The sequence below is a fragment of the Colius striatus genome, chromosome 26, assembly GCF_028858725.1.
Source record: "Colius striatus isolate bColStr4 chromosome 26, bColStr4.1.hap1, whole genome shotgun sequence".
Taxonomy (NCBI): Eukaryota; Metazoa; Chordata; class Aves; order Coliiformes; family Coliidae; genus Colius; species Colius striatus.
In genome coordinates, this window is record NC_084784.1 from 2,103,073 (window position 1) to 2,122,199 (window position 19,127).

Here is a 19,127-nt window from a genome sequence, read left to right on the forward strand (position 1 = left end):
GGGAAACAGTTCTGCCTCAGCTCCAACCTCAACCTCCCCTGGGGCAACTCCAGCCCCTTTCCTCTTGTTATTTGGGAGCAGAGACTGACCCCAGCTCCCCGCAGCCTCCTGGCAGGGAGTTCACCACCAAAACCCCACTTCTCTCACTTTTTGTCAAAACTCCTCCAAGAAACCCTTTCCTTTTATCCTTAAATCTCAAAACCACCTCACTTTTTCCCTCAGAAGTCCAACAAAGCCCAACTTTTTCCCTCCAAACTCCACCTTTTCCCTCAGAAGTTCACCAAAACCCCACTTTCCTCCACCCCTAAAACCATGTCACACTGTCTCTGGCCACACTCCAACCCCTCAGTGTCTCTCTGGCAGTGAGAGGTCTCACCCCAAATCCAGGACAACATGGGATTGTCCTACCCCAGGCCAGGCTGGGGGTGAACTGCTGGAGAGCAGCTGTGGGAGAGGGAGCTGCCAGTGCTGGTGGGCAGCAGATGGGACATGGGCCAGCAATGGGGCTCCTCCTGCTGCATGAGGGTGGTGAGATGAGTCCTTGGCCCTAAGGTGGGTGGGAAAGGCCACAGAGGTTTGGTTCTGAGTTAGGGCAGCTTTCAGGAAGCAGAAACTCAAGAGGTTCTGCAAACGTGGGAGTTGTGTGTAGGGAGTCACTCAGGAAGGGGGGACTTGCAGGAGATGGCTCCTGGCAGGGAAAGGGGAAGAACTGAGCACAGGTCTGATGGGAAGGCCCTGAGTGGTGGAGGCTGGAAGGGTCCTGCAGAGCTGCTCCAGCCCCTGCTACAGCAGGTTCCTCTGGCTCAGGGGGCACAGGAACGTGTCCACGTGGGGTTGGGAACCTCCTGAGGCTCCATCCATCCTCTCAATAATCCCTTTAGGGATTTAGAGGGGCCCTTTTCAGCCTGAACATCCCCAGAGCTGTCAGCAAGGCTCACAGAGTCAGTGCAGGAGCCTCATCACACCCAGGGAAGGGCACATGAAGCAACAGGGGCCATTTCAGAGATAAAGGTGCCAGGTCATGGCCTCTGTGGCTGCAAACAGGGACAGGGAGTGTTGGGGATAGCAGAGGACAGCACCTGAGAGAAGAATTCCTCACTAATTGAGGAAAATGTTGCCTCTCAGGTTGGCCAGGCTCTGAGTATGTGAACCCCCCCCCCCCCCTCCAGCCCCATTCCTATGAGAGGAGGAGTCAGGGCTTTGCTGTGAAGGTTCCAGCTCTGGTTTGCTGCACCAGCCCATGCCAGTGTTTACAATCCCACCAGCAGCATCTCCTGAGGGTGCAAAACACCTGAGGGAGCTTTCAGCCAGGCCCTTGGTACCTTCCCTGTGCTTAGTGATTCCCTCAGGGAGCTCAGCTCAGGAAGGTTTGGGCACCAGCTGTAGGGGAGCATCACCTCAGACATGGGGGGAGAAAACCTTGTTGCTGAAATATCCCCCCAGCCTGTGGCTCTCCACACTCAGCTTTCAGAGAGGTTTCTGTTTTGCTCAGGGACCAGCTTGAGGCCACTCAAGATTTCCCACCCTGACAGTGGACAAAGCCTCCAGCTGACTCTGTATTCCATCTCCAACCCCACCAAGGGCCAGAGTTGGGATTGAAACCACCTGATTTTGGGCAGAGCTGAGTGCCCACACCAGCAGCTGGGCAAAGGGCCACATGCAGAGCTTGAGAGCTGATGTTAAAGGCAGCTGGCTTGGAAAGAAAAGACATTTGTGGCCCTCAGAGCAGTTTCATGCCCAAAGCTGCACCTTTCAGGGTGTTGGAGGCTCCCACGCTCCTGCCTGTGGGGCACAGGGTCTATGAGGCTCCCAGATAGACAGAATTCCCTGGCCAAGGGGAAAACAACCCATTCCCCAGGAGCAGGGTGCCACAGAGGAGGGGAACATTTGTGATCTCCCCATCACCAACATCTGCAGAGGCACTGGCTGCCTGCAACGAGGCCACAAGTCTGGCAAAGCCCATCCTCAGCCCAAACCCCACCCCAGCAGCCCCTCAAGGATCACATCTTCTCCTCAAGGCCTGTTGGTTCTACAGGGAGGTTCTTTCTTTCCCCAAAGCCCTTGAGCCTCACCTGAAGAAGCCCTTGCAGCCTTCACAGGTCATGGCATTGAAGTGGAAGCCGGTGGCTCTGTCCCCACACACGCCGCAGATTCGGGGCACGTTGCGGTCGAAGTCTCCGGTGGGCTCGGGGAGGGATGTGCTGGCAGCCACCATCTCCATGTCTGACAGAGAGCAGGATGGTGCTTTTAGAGAGCTGGCACAGCTTTACCAAAAAGCCCAAAGTGGGTGCAAAGAAAGGATTTGGTTTTCTTTCTCCCCCCCGCCCCCCATCCCCACCCCCTCTCCCCTTGGCTTCACCAAGGTTTGGTGAGAGGGATTTCTCTGTTCCCTCTGGCTCTGGGCACTAACAGCACCAAAGCAGCAGCTGCTGCTTCATTTGAGTGCTCATCTATGTTTGTAAAACCAGGGCTGATGCCCCTTGGATTTAAGGATTGAACAATGTGATGGTTTAAAGGCCTTTCCCAACCCAAACAATCCTCTGACACCACAGAACAGGCTTCAGCAGAAAAACCACCTACAACACACCCCAAACACAGAGTGAGGGGTTGGGTTGGTTTTTGTTCCCCCCACTCCTCACTCCTTCACACATTTTGTTGTCAGAAAGTGAGGAGAATTCACCCAGGTCCAGGCTGCAAAGGCCCAGGGCAGGAGGTGATGCTGGCACTGAATTTCCCCCCCACTCCCCATGCACAGCCAAGAAGCTGCCCTGGCAAGGAAAATCCCAGCTGTGAGGCAAGAGAAGGATGTTTAACCCCCCAAAAATCCTCCATGGGGATGTAAACAAGGGAAGGAGGAAACCAGAGTGCTGGGGAAATAGAGGTGAGAAGTTTGCAAGGTGCCAAGTCTGGGTGAGCATCATCCTGAGGGGCTTTGGGACCTGGGCAGGACAGAGCTGTGTTTGCAGCTCAGTGAGTTCCCTGAGGCTCCTCTGCACACAGGGCAGAGTTACCCCTTTCTGCATGTCTCAGGGTGAGGAAGTTTGATTCCAGAGCTTCCAAATGAGCTGCTGTTGTTGTTTTAATCATGGTTGAGTGTTTTCCTCAAGAGGCTGCTGCTTACCTGGCCAGGCTGGAATCATCCTCTGTGAAATCAGTGACTCCAGACACTGAGTCTGTAGCAAAAGTGAGTTCAGGAAAAAAACCCCACAGAGGACAACCCTACAACTGAAGCCTCACTGTCAGCACAACCAGATTGCTCCATCCCAGTAAAGCCTGGACTCCTCTTGGTGCCCTGCCAGGGAGAGCAGCCCCAGCACACAGCGATCCTCTGGGCAGCAAGTGATGTCCCTGGGGGGGTGCAGAGCTCCCCAAACAGCTCCAGGAGCTCAGAGTTTGCTCCAATCTTGGTTTCAAGCTGGACCTCACCCTGAAACTGAGCTCTGCAAGGTGCACAAAGCACCCTGAGCTCAGTGCCCTCCAGCTTGGAGTGAGCTCTCAGGAAAAACAAGAGACACAAGGCTGCTGGGAAGATGGGGATGGCAGAGGTGGGCTCATGCTTACCTGTGTCTGGGAGATAGGCCATGCTCTGCTGGTGCATTTCCCAGGAGCTCTGGAGCTGGGACATGGAGCCACCTGCAATCCAACAGACAGATAGGACCTGCTGTGAGTCTGTTCCCAGCTTATGGAGGCCAAAGCAGAAGTATCCAGCTGCAAGGCCCCACTCACAGCCCCTGGGGCAGATGAGATGCACCCTGCCCTGGGCTGATCTTGTAATAAACCTGTCAGCTTGGGTACCACTTGCCTGGTTCCCACAGCACCTCCTCACCATGGATCCAGGGAGGGGAGCCAAGAGTGCCCTGGGCACCCTCCCGTTGCTACGGGAGCCAGAGGAATGAACCAGCCAACCTGAGTGAGAGCAAAGGCCCAGGAAGGGAAGGAGCCACTGAAAGGTGCTCAGCTCAGCTTGAGCCTCACTAATAGTTTCCTACCCACTGAAATTTCCCCAGCCTGGCAAGTGGGTGGTGGGGTGAGGTGTGTGTGAGATGGCAGAAAGCAGAGCCCTGGTGCCTAGCAGGACTGAGCACAGAATCACAGAAGCATTTGGGTTGTTAAAGCCCCTGAAGCTGCTGCAGTCCCAGCTTTCACCCTGCCCAGCCCAGCACTGGCACTCAGCACCTCAGCTTTAGAATCCCTCCAGGGCTGGGCACCCCCCCAGCTCCCTGGGCAGCCTGGCACAGGGGCTGACACCCCTCTCAGGGGGGAAAAAAACCATCTCATGTCCTGCCCAACCAAGGGAGCAGTTTCCAGTCTGGCTGCTCAGTGGGTGTTTTGCCACAGCTGGTACGTGGCAATCCTGGAATCCAGCTCTTCAGGAAGGTGGGTGAGCTCAGGGCTGTCTGTGCCCTACTTCCACCTGTGGATCCTGAAACCTGCTGAGACAGATGCTCAGGAGAGAGTTTGGGATCTGCCTGCAGCAGAATCTTGGGCTTAGTCCAGATCCCAGGGGTCTTGGGCTTGGCAGGGTGAGGGGATTTGGACTCCAGCAGCTTCAGGTGCTTTAACAACCCAAAGGATCCTGTGATCTCTCCCCAGCAAGAAGCAGAACTGATTTTGGACAAGGAGCTTTGTAGGGGGCTCAGCAAACCCTCTCCCTGCCATACAGACATCCCCATACCCCCTTTAATACCTCTCCAGTGCTTTGTGTTGCTCCCTGTCCCACCAGCCCTTCCCAGGGCCACACAGGGGGATGCTGACACCTCCAGCAGCACGAGGCAGGCTGGGGAAAGGTGCTGATGGCAACCCCTCAGTGTAGGATGGGTCTCACTTCACCCTCATCCTTGCCTCTTGCTCTCAGTTAAAGAAAAGCACATCGGTGACATGGTTCCTGATGTTCTTCAGAACCTATTAAAGCCTGTGCCAGCACCAATTCCCACAGGGATGATGGTGCTGCTTCAACCCACCACCTCTGACTTCTTGGAAAACCTTACTCAGGCCGGTGATGGAAGTGACGTGGGTGCGTGGGGTGGAGCAGGGCCGCGAGTTTCCCCCTCCCTCCACCCCCATCAGAGGTTTCTTATTCATCAAACCAGACATTGAAGGGCTTTACCTCACGGAAAGAAGCAAAAGCATTCATGGGAGAAGAGTTCACCTCCTTCCAGTCACCACCACAAAGGTCAAACCCCACTTTTGGCTCCGCTGAAAGCGAAGCCGCAGCCGCCCAGTTACCACCCTCAGCCAAGGCCAGGGGGGCATTTCCCATCCCTTCATTCCAAAGGCACCAAAACCACGTGGAGAACAGGGAAAATCAGCCTTTGGGTGATCCTTTCTTTAAGGAGGGGTTGAACAGAGCCTGTGGGCAGCAGGAGCAGGGCAGGGATTGTCCCCCGTGCTGGGCCCTGGGGAGGCTGCAGCTCCAGGGCTGTGTCAGTGCTGGGCCCCTCACTCACTGCCACGGGGACACTGAGGGGCTGCAGCGTGGCCACAGCCCCTGGGACGTGGGTTTGAGGGGAAAAGTGGGGTTTTGGGGAACTTGTGAGGGGGAAAGGTGAGTTTTGGGGGAGTTCTGAGGGAGAAAGTGGGGTTGGGGTGGAGTTTGGAGGGAAAAAGGGGGAGTTTGGGGGGTTTGGAAGGAGAAAGGGGGTTTGGAGTGAACTTCTGAGGGGAAAAAGTGAGGTTTGGGGCAGTTTTGAGGGGGAAAAGGGTGTTTTGGTGAACTTCTGAGGGAAAAGGTTGAGTTTTGAGGCAGAAAGTGAAGTTTTGGGAGAGTTTTGGGGGAAAAGTGGGAGTTTGGGGGGTTTTGAAGGAAAAAGTGTATTTTGAGTGAACTTCTGAGGGAAAAAGTTGAGTTTTGAGGGAGAAAGTGGGGTTTTAAGTGGACTTCTGAGGGGAAAGGTGAGTTTTGGGGGAGTTCTGAGGGAGAAAGTGGGGTTGGAGTGGAGTTTGGAGGGAAAAAGGGGGAGTTTGGGGGGTCTGGAAGGAGAAAGGGGGTTTGGAGTGAACTTCTGAGGGGAAAAGTTCAGTTTTGAGGATAAAAGTGGGGTTTTAAGAGGATTTCTGAGGGGAAAGGTGAGTTTTAGTAGAATTTTGAGGGAAAAAAGTGGTGTTTGGGGCAGTTTTGAGGGGGAAAAGGGTGTTTTGGTGAATTTCTGAGGGAAAAAGTTGAGTTTTGAGGAAGAAAGTGGGGTTTTGGGAGAGTTTTGGGGGGAAAAGGTGGAGTTTGGGGGGTTTTGAAGGAAAAAGTGTATTTTGAGTGAACTTCTGAGGGAAAAAAGTTGAGTTTGGGGGGAGAAAGTGGGGTTTTGGGAGAGCTTTGAGGGAAAATGTGAGGTTTTAGTGACCTTCTGAGGGAAGAGGTGGCGGCCTGGAGGGGAGGCTGAGGGAGAAACTGGGGTTGGGGTGGAGTTTGGAGGGAAAAAGGGGGAGTTTGGGGGGTTTGGAATGAAAATGGGGTTTTGGAGTCATTTTCTGAGGGGAAAAAAGTGAGGTTTGGGGGAGTTTTGAGGGGAAAAAGGGTGTTTTGGTGAACTTCTGAGGGAAAAGGCTGAGTTTTGAGGGAGAAAGTGGGGTTTTAAGTGGACTTCTGAGGGGAAAAAGGAGTTTTGGTAGAGTTTGGAGGGGAAAAAGTGGGGTTGGGGTGGAGTTTGGAGGGAAAAAGTGGGGTTTTAGTGAACTTCTGAGGGAAAAAGTTGAGTTTAGAGGGAGAAAGTGGGGTTTTGGGAGAGTTTTGAGGGAAAATGTGAGGTTTTAGTGAACTTCTGAGGGAAGAGGTGGCGGCCTGGGGGGGTTTGGAGGGAGAAAGTGGGGTTTGAAGGAAAAAAGGGGGTTTGGAATGAACTTCTGAGGGGAAAAAAAGTGAGGTTTGGGGCAGTTTTGAGGGGGAAAAGGGTGTTTCAGTGAACTTCTGAGGGAAAAAAAGTGGGGTTTTGGTGGTGAGCTCCCTGGCAGGAGGCTGCAGTGAGCTGGGGGTCCATCTCTGCTCATTATTAACAGGATGAGAGGAAACAGCCTCAAGTTGGCCCAGGGGAGGTTGAGATTGGAGGCTCCTTCTCAGGAGGTTCCCAACCCCCCTGGACACGTTCCTGTGCCCCCTGAGCCAGGGGAAGCTGCTGGAGCAGGGGCTGGGGCAGCTCTGCAGGACCCTTCAGCCCTCAGCACTCAGGGATCCTGTGGATCTATGAACACTCTCCTGTGTCAGAGCTGCTGCTGAACTGGAAAGATCAGCTCTTCCAAGGCTCCTTCCCCTCACAGCACAAGGCTCTGACCATAGCACCAGCACAGAAACACAGGTTTACCTCACCCTTGGGGCTGAGAGGCTGAAGCAGATGCTGGGAGAGGATCATTCAAAGTTACCAGGAAAGTAGGTGCTTAAGTGCCAGTTCACAGGAAGGATTCAGCCTCATCCAACTTCCCCTCTGACTCACCAGAGCAGCCCACAGGGCACTCTGCCCACATTCAGGGGAACAACCAGCTCCCAGCTGCACCTTGGGCACATCCAACCCTTCTCCTTGAGACATCCTGAGCCCAAAGTATTCATTAGCTCAGGGGGAGAAGAGGGACAAAGGTCAGGGAGGAGTTAGTCCCACTCACAGCCTGGGGTTTGGGGTTTTTTTCTCCTGTCTTTTATGACTTGCTGCAGGCTGAGGAAGCTGAGACGTCCTGCTCAGCCTGAGCCTGGGCTGAGAGATGTTGTTGTGGCTGTCCTGAGGCATTCAGGAGCTGCAGGATCCAGCAGCTGTGGGACACTACCAAAAACCCACAAACAATCAACAAGAAAAACCAAGGCAGGGTCATGGCAGGGCTTTGTTTGCTTTCAGATGGATGCAGTGAGCACACACACACGTGTTTGCCAGCACAGCCACTCTCAGACACCGCTTATTTCACCCACTGTGCTTTGATTTCTCTCTGATTTGCCTCCCACTTCTCATTTCACCTCCAGCAGGTCTCAGCCATTTCCCTCTTCCTCATTTTCCACCTCCTGATCTACAAGGAGTTATCTCCCTGAGCTAATGCTTCCAGTGGAAGCTCTGCCTCCAGCTCAGCCAACTCCATTGCCACCACCTTCACACCCAGCTCCTTGCAAGGACAGGGCCAAGGGAATATTCTGTGCTCAAACAAACTCTGCCCAGCAAATTCTTTCCACAAGATGCTTCCTGGTGACACTCAGCATCACCAGAACTCTTCCTCCATTGCCATCATCCCCTCCTCACACTCCAAACAGCTTCAACCCTTTGCTTATGCCTTTGTTTCACAATCATCCCTTCCAGTGGAAGAGCAGCAGAATCCTTCCCCTCACGTCCCAGAAAACATCCAGGGAAGGCCAAGAGAAAAAGGAGCTGTCCCTGCATGTGGCAAATACCACACTCCTTCAGAGCTTCTCCCTGATTTCGAAACACATGCAAACAGGTTCTTGCTAAGAACACAAACTGCTTGATCACTCCCCACCAGAGAGAAACCACACCAAGGCAACACACAGCTCCCAGGGACTGCCCAGCAACATCCAGACCCAACAGATCTCAGTTGGCACATCCAATCTGCCTTGGTGCTTGCCTTGGGGTTGGTTTTTTGAGCTAGAGATGGAGGAAAGGCTTCAGGTGCTTGAGCTGCACAATACTGCTGGAGTGTGGCCAGAAATTATCACCTGCTGAAGAGAGATTTGGGACAGGAACTGAAGCTTGAAGCATTTCAACCTTCATCCTCTAACTGATGGTTTAAGGCTGCCCAGGAGAGCTGGGACAGCCCCAGCAGCTCCTTTCCATGCTACAGCTCAACCCACACAAGCAGCTCTGCTGTTACAACACTGCCATTCCCCAGCCATGCCCAAAATCAGGATGTTAAGCCAGGCAAACCACTCCTGTAGCACTCAGGGAGCAAGATGAGGCTACAAGAAAGGCTCCCCTTTGCCAGGCACCAACCCCAAGCTCTGCAAGAGTCCAGAATCCAAGGTCTTGGGATTCACAGAGTCATAACCTGTGTGGAAAATCAAGCTCGGTGCCTTCTGAGGCTGCCAACCTGCCCCTGTGGCCTTTGAAATTATAAACTCATCAACCAAGATCCCAGGAGATAGAGAAGACCTGAGGTTGCTCCCAGCACCAGAGTCCTGGCTGCAGAGCTGTTTGCTGGAAGGTGCCTCCACCACCCCACTCAAATCACAGCTCAACCTCGTGGCAAGCAAAACCCTCTCCTGAAAAGAGGAGAAGTGGCTTTTAAAGCCTTCCCTGGGCTCCTCAAAGCTGCTCTGCTGACACTTTCCCCTCCTCAGGTGCATTGTTTCCTAATTAGCTGTGAGATATTTTCTTTGTGAGGGTGGGGAAGAGCCTGACAGGAGAAAGCTGCAGCTGGAGCAGCAGGCGACAGGGGGGGATTGATTTCTGAGGGATTAGTCACCTGAAATCAACAGCAGAGAAACACAAGCCTTGACCAGCCCTTCTGACAAGGCTTCCCTCCCTGCTTGAAGGCAGATCCAGCTTCACCACCACACGTGTGCCCCAGGAACTGGGCAGGGAAGGGGCATCGCAGGAGTCTCATTGAAGAAGTGGGAGAGTGCAAAGGGCAAAGGCTCCTCGTTGCCTTTGAGCAGGAGGTTCCAACACCCTCAGCTTCTGACACCTCCCCCCAAAAAAGAAAACACACCCCTGGCCCTACCTGCACTGAGGAGACAGAGCTGAAATCTCACTATGGGTTATTCCCCAGTTTATGGGAGAAAAGCCAACCTGAGCCTCCACAGTTAATGTTGTGGCATTAACTCTTTGCCTTCTTGCCTCCCCCCTGGCTGAATCCAGCCCCATGAACCTCTCTCCAGCCCAAGAGCTCCCAACAAACTTTGGTTTCCTTAAGAGCCACAAGCCTAGAAGATATTTGATGAGCTGATTGGAGGGCAAGTAGAAATGCAGCAGCCATGGGATGAGAGGCAAGAGTATCAAACCACAAAGGTGGAGGGGGGGGGAAGAGCAAGGAGAAAGCCAGAATTCAGCCAAAACAAAGAGGACACCCCCATGGCATCACTCACCAAGGAGATGAGAGGTAAAACAAACCATTAAACCCTCTCATTAATTGCTGTTTCTTTCTCCCTGGAAGGGAAGTTTGTTTGTTGCTGCAAATCAAGGAGCCCCAGGAAGGAACCTTGAGCCCCCAAAGCTGAGCTCTGCTGATCCCCTGGCCCTCCCTGGCTGTTCTCCCAAGCTCAGGATGGCTATTTACCTGCAGTGGGTGCCCAGGCAGTGTGATGAGGAGGAGCTGCCTCCTAAATCTCTGCTTCTCTTGCCTGTCTGGACGAGCAGACAGGTAAATGCAGAGCTGAGCCCAGCACGTGATGGCACGGCAGAGTCATGCCCTGCCCTCGACAGGCAGTTCCTTCTCCAGCAATTTTCCTGCTGCTTAAGGAAGTGAGTGGGTGAGCAGGGTTCAAATTGTTCCCCCCTCTGCTAAGAAATCTGTAGGTAATTCTGCTTTTCTCCTTGGCAGAGCTGAGCTGTAGCAATCCCAGTCTCCCCCCCCTACATCAGCCACTGTCAGTTCAGCTTATCCTGGAGCAGAAACAGCTCAGACCACATCTTGTCTACAGGAACAGCAATGCCCTTTGCTCTGCTCCCTGTGAGCAGAGGAGCCCACTGAGCATCAGCCCTGACCTGCCAGGAGTGGAGCATCACCCTCCAGCAAGATGCTTCACATGTTCTCCATGGATTTGGGTCCCCAGATGCATCATCTCACAGCCCACCTCACACCCTCTGCCCTGCTGAGGTCACACAACCATGGGCACTGATCACTCTCTGCCTTGCTGAGGTCACACAACCATGGGCACTGATGCTTTGCCACAACCTGCTTCCCTGGTTTGAAGTCATATCAGCCCTGACAAGAAGCAGAAGGGAGAGTTTCTTGCCCTGCAGCAGCCCTGGGACAGAGGGAGGGCTCTTCCTCTCTGATGATGGGCAACAGTTTGGATCTCAAGAGCATCAGGCAGCCCAACATCAGTTTGTGCCCTCTCCCAGTGCCAAGGACAGTGTAGGAGGCCACCAAGAAGCCAGAAAACAGGTTTTTTCCCCCTGTGCCCAAACCACTGGGATGTCTGAGCACAAAGCAGAGAACCATCACCTCTCCTGTGAGCCAGAGCTCAGCTGGAAACTCCAGGTGTCAGGCACAAAGCTTGTGCACACTCCACAGATGAAGGTTCCCAGGGTTGTTTTGCCATCACTTTCACTCCTCATTTCTCTCTATTAGTAGCAAAAACCCCACTGACACCAAGAGGTTTACAGACAGAACAAGAGCTGCCTGCACCCAAGTGCCAGCACAAAAAGGGGGAGGAAAGCAACATGCTACAGGGTGAGAAAGGCTCTGCTGTCCCTCCCAACAGAGATGGAAGCTCAGGCTGGGGATGTAGCCAGCACCATCTCCACACCAACCAGCCTATGGGAGCAAAACCTCCCTTTACCTGATGAAAACAGCACCAAGGTTCAACCTTCCCCTTCCTCCCCATGCAAGGAGGCACCAGGGCCTTGGGAAGATGTGGACTGATGTGAGATGAGGGTTTCTCAGCCCACACTTCCCAGACCATCATGTTTAGGCTGTCCACGTGGTAGGTGGTACCTGTTGTCCCTCAGGGACACAAAGGGGAGCTGCTGCTGCTCATGGGTCTGGGTCAAGGCCACAGAGTGTTCCACAGGACTCAGCAACTCTAAATATAACCCCAGGGTGTATCTTATCTGTTTTCTGTTAAATGGGCTCATTTATGGAGCCCTGAATGCTGGTGAAGGAACCCTCAGTGTCAGCACTATCCATGTCCCCAAGAGAGGGGAAAAAAGCCTTTCCCAGAGGAGGCAGCAGCTGAAGCCTCGTCCCTCACCTGACATGACACAGGGAGGCTGCTTGCCCAAGGGAGATGGAAGCACTGAGAAAGCTCAAGGTGTTGGCCTGTTGCAGCCTGGCATTGGGAAATGGAGGTGGCACCTACATCAGGCACATCCAGCCTGTGGCAGGTGGGGTGGAAAGGCTGTGAGCAAAGGGATGGGGAGGAGAGGCATCGTGGGGCCAGAATGGCTCAGTGAGGGCTGATGTGGCTCATCCAGCCCAGCAGTGCTCAGCCCAAAGCCCTGAGAGCTGGGAACCACACAGAATGCCTGAGTGCTGGGGGCTGGAAGGGCCCTGCAGAGCTGCTCCAGCCCCAGCCCCTGCTCCAGCAGCTTCCCCTGGCTCAGGGGGCACAGGAACGTGTCCAGGGGGGGTTGGGAACCTCCTGAGAAGGAGCCTCCACACCCTCCCTGGGCAGCCTGGGCCAGGGCTCCCTCAGCTCAGCACCAAAGGACTTGCTCCTCCTGGGCCAGGGGCACTTGCTGTGTCCCAGCCTGTGCCCATCACCCCTTGTCCTGCCACTGGCCACCCCAGCACAAAGCCTGGCCCCATCCATCCTCCTTTAGGGACTGAGCAGCACTGATGAGATCCCCCTGAGCTCAGGCTTCTGTTCCCCAGGCTCAACAGCCCCAGGGCTGCAGCCTTTCCTCCTCACACACACGTTCCATCCCTCAGCATCTTGCTGGCCCTGCCCTGGCCTCTCTGCAGCACTTCCCTGTCTCTCTGCAGCTGGGGAGCCCAGCACTGGCCCCAGGACTCCAGCTGAGGCCTCCCCAGCTCTGGCAGAGCAGAGGGGCAGCACAACCTCCCTGGCCCTGCTGCCCACACTCTCTTTTAAATCCCCCCAGGACCTCATTGTTTGCCAGGACAGTCACTCCCCAGTGACCCCACTGACCAGCAAAACAGACAAGAAACCAGAGATTCATTTCAGCTGGAAAATCCCTTCCTGCAGTCCCAGCTCTCCCCTCACCCTGCCCAGCCCAGCACCAACCCACAGAGCCCTCAGCACCTCAGCTTTGGGATCCCTCCAGGGCTGGGGACTCCCCCACCTCCCTGGGCAGCCTGTTCCTGTGCTTCAGCAGTGAAAACTGCAGCTCACAAGTGAGTCAGCAGGCCCAGGCACCTTGGGCAGACAACATGTATTCCTGGCAGTGAGGGAACTGCTTTCAGATGTACAGATAAAAGGTTCCAGGTATTGTTTTTCATCACTTTTACACCCCATTTCCATTTATTAGTAGCAAAAATTCACTTACACCAGAGGTTTACACCATCCTGCTGTTAAACACTAGAGATAAGGAAACTGCTTCTGACTTGCAGCTGAGTCAGCAAATGAAATGAAGGTGGAAGGGGGTGAGAGAGGCCCCCAGGGATGGTTCTGCCACGTCAGTCCTCAGCCAAAGCCACGCTGAGGTCTCACCTGAGCCCCCTTCCCCAGACACCCCATCTGCTCCTTCAGCTGACCCCTGAGAAGCTCCTTTTGCAAAGCCCTTGTGAGGCTCTGACCTCTCCCTTATCTCCCTGGACTTTTGCTCCCCTTGGCTTTTATGTTCCTCACACCCTGGTTTAACCAACCTCCCTCTGGCAGCCCCAGGGGCAGGGGCTGTGCTGAGGGGTTGGATGCTCATCACCAGCACCCAGGTCTCCCTCAAAGGCAGGGAAGGGGGAAAAGAAAGATGCTTTTGTAGGTCTGGTTCAAGGGGAAATGGTTCAACTGGGATTTGATCTGGTTCTTTTCCACCTGTTTGGCCTCCCCTGTGGTGGGCACAACTTCAGAGACAAACCTGAACCCAAAGAGCCCAAATCAGAGGGAAGCAGCACAACCCCTGCCTCAATCCAGCTGTAGCTCAGGAGAATTCAGCTGTAGGTCAATGTGGTTGTTGTCAGGAGCTGTTCCATTTGCTTTGCACTGTTTTTTTTTTGGGGGGGGGGTTACATTTCAAGCCTCACCTTTGCCACACTGTCCTTAATCAACATCAACCCCCTTCCCTTCTTGATTCTACCCCCACCATGGGGGACCCAAAGCACCTCACCTTGGCACTGCAATACACAGCCCAGCACCTCCAGATCTCCCAAAACACATGAGGGGGAAGAGAAGCAGACAGAAAGCAGCTGCTCAGCCCCTGCCCTCCGTGGGCTGAAGGTTGGTTCATCCCTCCACCTCCCCATATCTCTCAGCCTGTGCTGAGCAGGAGCCGTTGCAGACGTGTTACACAAAGCCCAGAAGGGCTCCACTGCCACCTCTTACTCAACAGACATCAGCAGGAGGTTACCCCAAGGAGGAGGGTTGTGTGGGGGGAACCACCCCACACACACTTTGGAGCAATGGTTAGGAAAGAGGTGTCTGGGCTGAGCAGGAGCTGGGGCAAACACCAGCCCCATCGCAGCTTCCCACAGCCCCAGCTGCAGGGAGCAAGCGTGACACAGCTCCCAGTCCTCCCAGTTCTCCACCCAAGGGCTGCTGCATCTCTGAGACAAGACCCTGCCCAAGCACCTAGACACATCCCCAACAACATATCATCATCACCATCATCATCACCTTGATGCCACCCACTTTGCCACCTGCGTCATATTCAAATGCACCACGTAAAACCCACCACCCACGGGGCACCTCCAGACCCAGCCACCCCCTGCTGCCCCAGAGGGTTTTCATTCCTCTCATGGGACATGGTGTGAAGAACAAAAGGCTCTCTCTCACCCACCCACCCACCACCTCAGCGTTTCCTCCAGCTCTGGCACTCTCAGCTGGGGCCGTGGTGGGGCTGAGGTTCGGAGCAGAGGCATCAGACCATACCCCACACTCCTTCCTCTGGGAGCAGATGTGCTGCTGGGGACTCCCAGCCCTTTGCATAAGGAGAGGAAGATGGGCCACAGCTCAGCTGGCAGCTTCCCCATCACCTCCACGCTCACACATCACAGACCAACCTCCTCCAGCAGCCCTGGTGACCTCAGCATTTCCCTTTCACAAGCCCCAGGAAATCTGGGCCACAACAGCTTCAGCCTTGGCTCCACAACCATGGGTTAAAAATTACTCCTGAGTGCACCTGAGAGAGACAGAGGCTCCTCCAGGTTAGTCATTAAACAGGAAAAGAGGCAAAACCCACCAGATAATCCAAGCCTGAGTCCGTGGGGATGTGGGGAAAAGCAACTGACCCGAGGCAAATTCTTGCCTGGTGAAAACCCTTGTTTTTATGCCTCTCTTATTGCAAATCCCAGGGGCAAGATCTTACACCTGATGTGTTTACAGACAAGCTGGATCTTGGGCAGACATCTGCCAACGCCTCCTGCACCTGACCAGCCTTCCTCCTTCCTCTTCCTTGCTCCTCAGGGGACGTGATGCCATCCTCCCTCCTCATCCTCAGGGGATGTGATGCCCAAGGGACTCCTGTCTGAGCCACACAACACCTCAAAGTGACTCCCAGACCTACCCAACCTCAGCCTGGCACTTTTTGGGGGGCTCTATCTCCCAGGTAAGCACTTTCCCAAAGCCCATGGCACGGCCACTGACCACCAAAGCCCAGCAGGTTTGACTCAGTTTTCAGCATCTGCTTCAGAGAAGGCAGAAGAGGTTTTATTCAAATGAGTCATTGGAGCCTTAACTTCCTTCCCCCCTCCCCTTACAAAGGAGACAGGTTAAATATTCCTTCCCCTCCCCTCACAGAGACAGAGGAAGCACCAGAGAGGGGCTGTGGCCAGGGAAACACAGGAGAGGTGGCTCCTGAAGGAGACAAAACACACACATGCCCACTCCCCCCCACACACACCCTAAAAATCGCTGGTCCTCCTTTAACCAAGTCCTGGGAGGAAGATGAGTCACTGCCCAGCTCATGTGGGAGGAGAACACACCACAGAAAAAACCCCCAGCAACTGCTTCTGGGGAAAAGCAGCTTCTGAAGAAACTTTTTGTGCTGGAGCTTCAGCCCCAGGCTCAGGAAAAAAGGGGGGGAAAGAAGAGAAAGGAACAATTCACCCCAAAAAGGCACCTGCCCCACATCAGCCATCCACAAGCTCCCTCCCCAGGTCCTTTCTGGGTGAGCTCAGGGGGTGTTCTGCTTGGTTTAAGGGCAGAGAATCATCCCCCTCTCCCCTTGGGTCCCAGCTCAGCTGTACCTTTGTTTGCTGATTGTCTCAGTCACATCCGACACGGTCCACGGGTTGGTTCAGAGATGGGTGAGGAGTCACTGGGGAGTGACAGAAAAAGGACAGTTAGTGCCACACCAAGGCTCAGCCTGGCACTGGGAAGCTCTTCCCCGCCTCCAAACTTCATCAGGAGCTGGAAGTTGAAGATGCAATGGGAAGCTGATCATTAATGGGAGACTTGTCAGAGAGTGTTGGTGAGAAACTGGCTGGAAAACTTAATTCATCAGCTTTAGAGCCACCCACCACACACACCCCATCACTGAAAGGGTTTGGGGAGCCCCAGGGAGGGAAACATGAAGAGGGGACATGGGTGATGGTCCATGATGGGGGATGGAGGGTGAAGCTTAGGAAGGGGTTGAGGGCTGCAGAGATTCACACCAACACAGGGCCCTCATGGGAGGGCAACCAACCACCCCATAAAGGGTTAATTCAGCCAGAATTTGGGGAAGGGGGTCCCAAACCAGGATGGGAAACTCAGGGAGCCCCATACTCACATGGGCCACAGCACTGGGGGAGCCCGAATAACCCCACATGAGCCCCCCAAACCTCAGAGGAACTCAGTGCACCCCCCATACCCCCACAGGACCCTCCCCAAGTCTCAGTGGAGACCCCTCAAAACCACAATGGACCCTCCAAGCAGCAGGAAGAAGGCAGGAGGGTACCCGGGGGGTGACCCCCGCCCACGGCGGGCTCCGAGGGTCCCCCCACAGCAACAACCCCCAACCACCCACGGCCACCACCCCCATCCCGGCACCCAGCGCAGCCACCGCCGCCCCCCGAGACGCGCCCCAGGCGTGGGCACAGCGTGTGGGGTCCCCCCAGGAAGGGTCCCCGGGGCCCCGGTACCTGCGCTCGCGGAGCCGCCGCCCCCCTCCCGCTGCCCGCCCGGAGCCGCCTTTTGACGGGAACCCGCCGGCCCCGCGCCCCCGCCACGCCCCCGCCACGCCCCCGCCCCCGCTCCACCAATCGCAGCGCGGCCATGCTTTGTCCCCGCCCATTATCACCATATAAGGCGATGCGCGGGCTGGAAACCACGCCCATAAGGGGCGTGGCCGGGGCTGGCGGGAGATCGCACATGGCGGCCGGCGCGGGGCCGGGGGGCGGCGGGGGCGGTGGGGAGGGACTCGCCCGGCACTCGCCACCTCCTGTCACCGGTAGCCCCGCGGCCCAGCACACTCCCGGGAAGGGGGGGATGCTGCTGCTGCAGCTTTTGAGGGGAACAGCCCCTCCGAATAGCCCGGTGGGCTCCGGCAGCTCACTCATTTCCTCCTGGCCTGTGGCCAGTCTCTTACTGGGAAGGAGCAGCCACCACCAGTGCAATAGTGCTTTCCCCCCAGCACTCCCTGGGCAAACTGTCTCCTGGTAGTTTCAGGTCCTGAGCACTTTTGGGCATCCCCATCACGTTCTACCTTCACTCTGGAAGCCCAGGGGTGTTTCTTGGAAGCCCAGGGGTGTCTCCTGGAAGCCCAGGGCTTGTAGAGCTCCATCTCCAGAGCTGACAGTGCTTCAGAGGCTTCTTCCCCTCTACATTTCTAAGCAACAAGCCCCCATGAACTCAAAGAGCTCACAACACCCACCACGTGGCAAACAACACACCAGCCTCCTGCACCTGCTCTGTTTCCTGGGCTCATCTTCCTCCTCTCCCATTTTCAGACATTTTTGGACTCCTTCTGAGGACACTCAAGAGATCTGTCACTGCACACTGCAAACCCTCCATCTGATTAGAGCCCAGAGAGAGTTCTGGTGTTTTTTTCTGCTGCTCAGATCAGATTAAGGGCAGTGGGAGAGCTGATTCATCCTCAGCCTCCGGGGACAGCGGCATCCGTGAAACCTTTGGCCCAGCCCCAAGTGCTGAAGATGTGTAGGACTGAGGGTGGGCAAGTTCCCAGTGGACCTCTGAGGATCCCCAGGTTTCTTGGGTTCATCTGCTCCTGGTGGCATTTAGGACAAGGCAATCAGCCAAGGCACAAGTACTGACCTTGGCCACCCAAACTCCTGTTCCTGGGGACAGGAGCAAATATGGAGTGTGGGGTTTCAGGCTGAGCCGGTTCAGCCAGAGCTGCAGCCCCAACCCAAAGCTGCTCCATCACCTGGGCACGTTACAGCCCTCAGCTGAGACACTGGGGATGTCTGAGGCAGCAACGTGGCCTCGTGGGCAAGGAGGAAATGGCAGCCTGGGGGGCATGAGGAGAGTGTGGGCAGCAGGGCCAGGGAGATTGTGCTGCCCCTCTGCTCTGCCAGAGCTGGGGAGGCCTCAGCTGGAGTCCTGGGGCCAGGGCTGGGCTCCCCAGCTGCAGAGAGACAGGGAAGTGCTGCAGAGAGGCCAGGGCAGGGACACCAAGATGCTGAGGGATGGAACGTGTGTGTGAGGAGGAAAGGCTGCAGCCCTGGGGCTGTTCAGCCTGGGGAACAGAAGCCTGAGCTCAGGGGGATCCCATCAGTGCTGCTCAGTCCCTAAAGGAGGATGGATGGGGCCAGGCTTTGTGCTGGGGTGGCCAGTGGCAGGACAAGGGGTGATGGGCACAGGCTGGGACACAGCAAGTGCCCCTGGCCCAGGAGGAGCAAGTCCTTTGGTGCTGAGCTGAGGGAGCCCTGGCCCAGGCTGCCCAGGGAGGGTGTGGAGGCTCCTTCTCAGGAGGTTCCCAACCCCCCCTGGACACGTTCCTGTGCCCCCTGAGCCAGGGGAAGCTGCTGGAGCAGGGGCTGGGGCTGGAGCAGCTCTGCAGGGCCCTTCCAGCCCCCAGCACTCAGGCATTCTGTGTGGTTCCCAGCTCTCAGGGCTTTGGGCTGAGCACTGCTGGGCTGGATGAGCCACATCAGCCCTCACTGAGCCATTCTGGCCCCACGAGGCTTCTCTTCCCCATCCCTCTGCTCACAGCCTTTCCACCCCACCTGCCACAGGCTGGATGTGCCTGATGTAGGTGCCATCTCCATTTCCCAATGCCAGGCTGCAACAGGCCAACACCTTGAGCTTTCTCAGTGCTTCCATCTCCCTTGGGCAAGCAGCCTCCCTGTGTCATCTGTCAGGACCCTTCCAGCCCCCAGCAGTCTGGAATTGGGCAGTTTCCTCCCTTTCCATCCTCCAACCCCTACCCAGGACACAGCCACCAGCAGCATTGGATAAACCAGCAAGAAACACTTCCCAGAGG

General features: G+C 55.6%; 1 protein-coding gene across 2 annotated transcripts in view; it reads right to left on the minus strand.

Moving 5' to 3' along the window:
* The window catches only part of VDR (vitamin D receptor), a 31,291-nt gene extending 14,410 nt beyond the window's left edge, over window positions 1-16,881 (minus strand). Inside the window, exons 1-4 of one of the 2 annotated variants that reach the window (XM_062015439.1) lie at window positions 16,825-16,881; window positions 15,949-16,019; window positions 3,562-3,633; window positions 2,073-2,223 (exon numbers count right to left, since the gene is read on the minus strand). In XM_062015439.1, coding sequence (XP_061871423.1) covers window positions 2,073-2,223; window positions 3,562-3,625 — 215 coding nt within the window. In that variant the 5' untranslated portion in view covers window positions 3,626-3,633; window positions 15,949-16,019; window positions 16,825-16,881. Of the gene's footprint in view, window positions 1-2,072; window positions 2,224-3,561; window positions 3,634-10,197; window positions 10,270-15,948; window positions 16,020-16,824 lie in introns of those variants that run through there. The other variant, XM_062015440.1, reaches the window with a different exon arrangement.
* Window positions 16,882-19,127: the final 2,246 nt, after the last annotated feature.